Source organism: Solanum lycopersicum, chromosome 3, assembly GCF_036512215.1.
Source record: "Solanum lycopersicum chromosome 3, SLM_r2.1".
Classification (NCBI taxonomy): domain Eukaryota; kingdom Viridiplantae; phylum Streptophyta; class Magnoliopsida; order Solanales; family Solanaceae; genus Solanum; species Solanum lycopersicum.
In genome coordinates, this window is record NC_090802.1 from 20,376,525 (window position 1) to 20,384,348 (window position 7,824).

The following is a 7,824-nucleotide window of genomic DNA, read 5'->3' on the forward strand; positions in this document are numbered from 1 at the left end:
ATGCGTCGACAAAGTATAGAACAAATTCTGACAGCATGGGCAAGACGTTGTATCATCACTTAGGCTCGTAGTAGTGGTCGTCAGTTAGAGAAACTTCCACAATATAAATTACATGATTCCTCAAGGGGTTCTGCGTAGTATGAATGGGGGTATGAGACTTCATTCATGTAATGCACAAGTAGACATTGAGATGGAGCATGATATGTTTTTATGATATTATTATCGTGAGTTAACATCATGTTTTTTAATAGCTTTTCTTTACATTGCACTTGTTCTAAACTGGTTTATATCGAAATGAGTTCAATTTAGTATCAAAAGTTAAGTATATTGAGTTGAGTATCCATAGTCTAGTATCATATCATTGAGTTCAGTATTTAATTTTTGAGTTGAGTATCTTATTCTTGAGTTTTCCTTGAGTTTCAAGTTTGAGAAGAGGTAAGTATATTTCCATCTTTTGTTCAAGTTTCAAGCATATGTTATACTTTAGAATTTCCCTTACATGCTCGTACATTCCACGTACTGAGCCAACTGGTCTGCATCTTCTCATGATGCAAACACAGTTATTCAGGATCATCAACGGGAGTTTCGTTGATACATCCGAGAGTTCAAGCTATCTATGGTGAGCCTCCTTACTTCCGGAGGATTTCATTTACTTTTAGTTTAGTCAGGAGGTCGTGAGTCTGTCTCGACTCCCATCATTGTCATTTAGAGCCTTCATAGATTGTCATTATAGTTGAGGAGTTTGTATTAATCATTTATTTTGTTAAATGTTGTAAAGACTAAAGTTGTCTATTTTATGTCTAGTTAAGTATATTATTTTTATTCAAAGTTGTTCATTTGAGTTAAAACCTTGTAATGTTGAGTTTATTGAATTCTACTTCAGTTTTTAAGCTTTGTATGCTTAAGTAAGTCTTCCACTTGTAGTTATCCAGGATGAGAGTTTGTTTGGGGACCAATAAATGATCTTCGAGTACCAGACATGTCCAGGGTGTAGACTCGGATCATGACATAAGTGTCTTATCTGAAGTCTCAAACTGTTCATTAATAGCCTTCAGTAAAGGCTTGGCATTGTTATGTTGTTCAACAGAACCACACATATAAACATAGATTTTGGTCTTAATAAGTATAACACTCGAACAGTTAGAATGTTCGCATTGTTCATGAAGAAAAATCTCATCTTGAGTGTTGATTTCATTATTAGGTAGCTCGTCTTTCCTGGTAGCATAATTAATATTCATACACCCTAAGTGAAAAAGAATTCTCTCTTTCAAAATCTTATAGTTCTCACCATTCAGTTTGGAATATCACAAATATCAGAGAATTTTGCATGTTGCATGACTGCAGAAAATATACATACATACTTAACATAAATTTGAGGCAAGTAATATAAAATTGAATCTATTGACATAAAAATTGCGTGGCTAAATTTAATTCAATTAAATTCATATTTACGATAAAATTATCGATTTTATAACATGATTTTTTGTCTTAATGACAAAACTATTAAACTTTCATTCATAATTCATGTGGGTAATAACGAAAAGTATTCAATATTTCATCTTAATTAATTACGCAACTTAATAATAAAGAAATTTAACTATCAATATCATGCATAATTAATTAAATTTCTAGTGTCTAAAATTTCTTTATGTGATCCTTAACTTTAAATTTTTTATTCAATTGTTGTGGCTAAACTTTAATCAAATAAATTCTAGATCACTTAGACATTTATTTTTTAAGTGATCCAAATCATAATATATTATATATAATTATCATTTAATTAAGATTGTTGTGGCTAAATCTCAATCAAATAAAATTATATGAATCACTAAATATTAAATCAAAGTCATATACAAGATTTATTGTTGAACACTATGCAACAAAACAACAATTTCTTTGTCTTTTATTATTAGAAAATGTTTCAAAAATTTTCAAAACAAGATCTGAATTTTTAAGAACTATTTTGAGCGATTTTAGAGAATTCTGAAAACTAACAAGGCAAAAGAAAATTCAATGGCTCTGATGCCAAATGTTAGACATGGCAGAGCAATGATGCAACAAAAATATAGTGTGATCGACATACCTCCAGCCATTGTTAGCGATAATCGAAGTCTACAATTATTATTTTCTTCAAAGATCTTGTAAGCACTCAAAATATAACTCTTAGATGGTATAGAGTTTTTAGAACTAGTATGCTTAGGAACCTTTGAACCAAATGACATACTTATAACCGTGCTACCATCAAGAACGGTTAAGAGGTTATGAGAAGTTACCAACTACTAGAGTATTAGGATTGTGAATCCATGTAGTGGGATAGTAGGTAGTTAACTACCTTTTCATTAGTGGGATAATGGGTTCATAAAGTGACATAATGGACCCATATAATATGAACCATATCAACATTAACAAAAATGCTAACAACTTCTAAATACAATAACTCAATCACAAATTATAATAATTTTTTTCAATAATAATAAAAATAATATTTAAATGTTCAGATTAACATTAATATTTGAATGTTCAGATTAACATTTTTGTTAATACACATGAACAAAGTGTTACACAATACTACTGTCTCTTCTCAAAGTGCAGAAGGTGTATGAGATGCAAGACTAAAAAATTCTGCTATTCGAGCAGGGTTGAGCTTTATGTGAATTTACCCTACACCTGTCATATTGGTCATCCCTAGTGAAATATTGTAGTTTGATTACACATTTGAAAGTAGCTCGTTCCAATTTATATAAATATCTTTTCTTTTTTAAGAGTTAATAGAAAATTTACACATGATATAAATTTTGTTTTTAAAATAAAATTTATTTATTAATAAAATATGTAAAAGAAAAAGTAATATAAATCTTAATGATTAACGATCTAAAAAATATATTAAATATTTATAATTTATTTAAATTTCAAAACGTGTGACAGGAATTTATAAACTTGGGTTATTTCTTGGAAAACTTACATAAATGTGCTATAATAAAATATTATTTACCATTTATAGCAATAATATTTTTTTTGCACTTGATCACTTTTAAATCATTAATAATACAATTTTAAGACATATTATAAAGAACAATTTATTATTCACATATAATACAAATTTTAATGATGGATAACACGTTTATCACACATTATAATATATATATAATACAACGTGACTATTTTTTTTACCAAATAAACACAATATATTTCAAAAATAATTTATAATTCAAATATATTACACAAATAATTCAATTATAATACATATTACAGATTTATCACAGTATTATTATAAATAATAATAAAAAAAATCAATAATTATTTTTTAAAATATATTAATTTATATAATTTTTTCGTTATTTATGTATAACATGGAACATGAAAATTGGGTAATTGTGCACATCACATGTTGTATATGGGCCTGGGCTTTGGTTGATGCCCAATTACTCCTTCCTATTTCTTCCATGGATAGAATTTCAGCTTCCCCATATTCAAACCCATTTCCAGGTTAGCTCTGCTCTGCTCTGTCTATTTCTTCATTTATTTCATATGTATATATCAAGTTTAATATTGTTTTGGGCTATGTTCTTGAGATTCGAAGAACATACTTTTTTTTTTTTTTGGATTTATGAACAATTTTCCCAAGTTGGGTTATAGCCTATAGTGGAAAGAAAATCTTTGAGGTAGTTGATTTAACAAGCTTTTGGTAGTCAAGATGTAATTAATATAGTGTATGTGCTACATTACTGATGATGCATGAAGTAGTAATTGACAAGATTGTATCTTTCCTTGCAATTCATTTGATGGTTTCTTAAAGGGTTGTCTCCTTTGGTTTGGTTCGGAACTAAATAACTTATCCCATGAATATGGCAAAAATGGTGGGTCCAATGACCAAACATGGTATACCATTTTATGCTAGAACAATTATACCAGAGACGAGATTCTTTTCCCGTTTGTATGTTAAAGAATCATCATACTTTTTCTTTAGTACAAGACATGAACCCTAAAGCAAGAGTTTCACTTGTGGTCGAAAAGACATCTTTTGATAGGTTGTGTTTTCGGGCTTCATTGGATTTCACAATTGATCTGCATTTCCTCCTCTTCCTGTCAAGCCTTCTCCATTACCTTAACATGGGCAACTGACCAATTCTAAGATTACGTCTGCTAATTGACATTGTTGCTATCTTTGAAGTATTCTATACCTCTCTTAATGGGTTATGGAGCTCTTGCACACTGCTACACACTACCTTCACTTCTGATGCGTCGTATTCTCCAAAAATACACTACTTTTGGTGAATCTGATACACACCCATTGACATTTCTCAAGAGTCCGAGCAACAGTCATTAAGTACTTGCTTATTGAGAAGACTGCATTAGATTTTGTTACATGTCTCATTGCACTACTTTAATCTTTTCTTCCTTTTTAAATATAGAGACTCTTTCATTTCCATAAAATGTTTTCTTTTTTTCAATCTAGCTCACAAGTATTCGCTTCGTGCAGATGAAAACACAATTCTGAAGGGAGGACACACTGAAGAATATCTGTGCAAATCGTAGGCTAAAGACATTTATAACCAGGAATTTTATCTCCTCTACCCAAATATTAGTTGTCGACATTCGAGAGAGTATTGGACCAATGAGCTCTATGTCATCATCCTTGACTTCCCTCGCACTTACATCACCTCTTCACGTATCAAGAAAATGTCTTAGCTTACAGCCAGCTCGTAAGTGCTACCAACGATATGCTTTCAATAGTTATGGTAACATTACCCTTTTAATCCATGACCAATCAGCATCCCCTCATCTGTTTCCATCCAGTAATTTGAAATCCTGTTGTAGTGCTATTGCTTCATCAAATGACGGAACAGTATCTATGATTAATTTTGAAGATGTGATGGAGAAAGACTGGTCATTTCTTGAGCATCCAGATTCCAGTGCAGAGCATAAGCAAAAAATTGATGAGATCATATCAGCAGGAGAGATAACAGAGACTTCCAAGGTTATGATTGCAATTAGTTCCGATGAATTTGTTGATAGAGTAGTTGAATCATCAATTTGCAAGCAACTACTTGTGGTTCATGACTCTCTTTTCATGTTAGCATGCATCAAGGAAAAATACGACAAGGTTATGTGTTGGCAAGGGGAAGTGATATATATACCAGAGAAGTGGACACCTTTTGATGTTGTTTTTCTCTACTTCCTTCCTGCATTGCCGTTTGAACTTGATCAAATTCTGGATGCACTAAGAAAATGTTGTTCGCCAGGTGAAATTCTATATAATTACTACATTTGATCTTATGTTTTCGTCAAGACTGAAAGTTGGTTTTATATGTTCAGGTGCAAGAGTTGTGATTAGTCATCCACAAGGCAGGCAAATGGTTGAAGAGCAACAGAAACAATATCCTGATGTGGTTGTCTCTAACTTGCCAGAAAAAATGCTGCTGCAAAATGTTGCTGCACACCATTCATTTGAAGTAGTCAAATTTGTAGATGAACCTGCTTTCTATCTTGCTATTCTCAAATTCATCAACCAATAGCATACTTCTCTACTTGTCTAGTCAGTATTGGCCTGCTTATTATTATTATTATTATTATTATTATTATTATTATTATCATAGATCTATCTTCGTAGCTTTTAAATGTTGTATAACTTATGTATTAATTAATACTATATGAATAACAATAACTTGCTTCTTTACTAGATACCAAACGAACCTTGAACGATTGATGGCTTGAAGTGAAAGCATGATTATAATCTCGTTATAACAACCAAATTCATGTAAATCAAATATTTTCTTACACTCTCTAAAGATTTTAGAATCCTATAGTTTTAAGTGGGAAAAAAGTATTTGGAGAAGGAGAGGCAGGCATGAATTTTTGACAAATGTGAAATATGATGATGATAAAGCTGTCTAAACGTGTTTTTACTTTTTAGTTGTTTTGTTGAAAAACAAGTTGAGTTCTTACATGTTTTTTTGGCATAATGCATAAACATGTCTTTTAACGTAGCCTTATTTCATATTTATTTCCTTTAACTTTGATTGTGCACAAATAGACAATTAAACTTGTATAAAGTTGAATAAATAGACACACGACTCATATGTGTCACAATACATGTAGGATATCACGTAGGACACAAATTTTATGCAGAATGTCTTGTAGGACGTTTCGTGTCTATTTGTTCAATTTTATACAAGTTTAAGTGTCTACTTGTGCATAAGGCTAGGCAACGGACCGGGTTGTACCGGTACCGGTCCGGTACCATTCCGATTCGTTCCGATTCGTCCCGGAACGAAATGGGACACTATGAATCCGTGCATGGAACGAAACGAGACCGCGATTTGATATCTGTGTACCGGTTTATCCTGGATACGATTCGGTCTGGTGCCAGTCCGATTTCGATAAATTATTATTTATTAATTAATTTATATTATATATTTATAAATTATAATTTATATTTTAATTTAATTTTTTAAAATTACAAATTCAACTTATTTAAATTACAAGTTATAAAAAGTTTAATTATAAACTATAATATATTAACATGTAACAACTTATAAACTTCAAAAGATTTCAATCTTGAAAACTTAATTAGTCTTTAACTTGCTAACTTAATAAGTAATTTTTTTTTTAAAAAAATATCTTGAAAATAAACTAAGTAAAAAATTACATTATAAATTTAAAAAATATTAATTTAAACTTAAAAAAATAAAAAAAAGATTAATATTTTTGTAATTCAAAAAATCATTTTTTGAAATAACTTGATGTATCGTCCTGTTTATCTCATCCCGTTTTATTCCGATCCGTTCCAGTCCGTTCTGGTTCCATCCCGGTATATAGTGGGACGGACGGAATCGAGTATCTGTCTTGGTTCATCCTTGTACCCGTCAACGAACCGGTCAACTCGTCCCGTTCCGTTCCTGTACCGGTTCGTGCCGGTTCGGTGGTTTCGTTCTGGATCGTTGCCCAGCCTTACTTGTGCACATTTAAAGTTGGAGGACATAAATGTGAAACGAGATCAAGTAAATAGACATATTTATGTATTATGCCTATTTTTTAATGTTTGGTAAGTAAGAAAATATTATCCTTAAAACATTTATGTATTATCTAGCAAATCTCTATGGAGGCAGGTTGGGGTGGGGAGTGGTGGTTCATGGGTGGCATGAGGTGTGATGGTCAAGGGTGCAGATATGGGTTATTGGGTGGGTAGGGAGGATAACAAATTTGGAATGTCACTTATGCAATAATATTGTTATAGAGATGTATGATCGATTAAATATTATTTTAGTGGAGCAAAATTCACGGATAAAATATTAATTGGCTGGTTTTATATACCTTCCAAAACTAAATTAATAGTCAGTTTAATCAAAATTTTAAAATTATTTGTTTAATAGAAGTGTTTAACAAAAATACCTTTGATAAGAATAATTTACGTTTGTCTAATCAAATTTAAAAACACATTTGAACAGTAATGAGTGCTCGATCAAACTTTTAAAAATTGCTTCTAAATATATGTTTTCAAACAAAAAGAGTACTTTTGAGGATTACCTTTTAGCATTAAAAAACAAATTTACTTTTACTACTTTCCAAAAGTTTGATCAAACATCCCAATTTTTTTTAAATAAATAAGCATTTTCGACAAATAAAAAATTTAAGCGAACAGACTATAAGTAAAATTTCATGTTTGATAAAATTTTAATTGCAATTAACTTGTTTAAACTATGAAGGTTCTTAATTAAGATAATTATATATTGTTTTACTGTAGACCAAATTGTTAAAATTACTTGTGTGAATCACAAGGCTCCCATTATTAATGATCTAAATTTAGGTTAATTGGTTCAATTC

The 7,824-nt window shown here is 30.7% G+C and overlaps 1 protein-coding gene across 8 annotated transcripts; it reads left to right on the forward strand.

Moving 5' to 3' along the window:
* Positions 1–3,367: 3,367 nt before the first annotated feature.
* On the forward strand, positions 3,368–5,680 carry LOC101264102 (uncharacterized). 8 transcript variants are annotated; one of them, XM_069294885.1, is made up of 4 exons: positions 3,368–3,486; positions 4,481–4,703; positions 4,798–5,243; positions 5,317–5,680. In XM_069294885.1, the coding sequence occupies exons 3-4, from the start codon at positions 4,853–4,855 to the stop codon at positions 5,514–5,516; spliced, it is 591 nt and encodes a 196-aa protein (XP_069150986.1). In that variant the 5' UTR covers positions 3,368–3,486; positions 4,481–4,703; positions 4,798–4,852; the 3' UTR covers positions 5,517–5,680. The 8 variants fall into 8 exon arrangements, with proteins under 8 accessions (XP_069150986.1, XP_069150988.1, XP_010317862.1 ...); XM_069294887.1 differs by having other exon boundaries at positions 4,819–5,243; XM_010319560.4 differs by having other exon boundaries at positions 4,869–5,243.
* The last annotated feature ends 2,144 nt before the right edge of the window (positions 5,681–7,824 follow it).

Coding starts and splice junctions, on each gene's coding strand:
- LOC101264102 (XM_004234711.5), top strand. CDS start 4,616: ATGAGCTCTATGTCATCATCCTTGACTTCCCTCGCACTTACATCACCT. Junction 5,244..5,316: donor AAGAAAATGTTGTTCGCCAG/GTGAAATTCTAT, acceptor TTATATGTTCAG/GTGCAAGAGTTGTGATTAGT.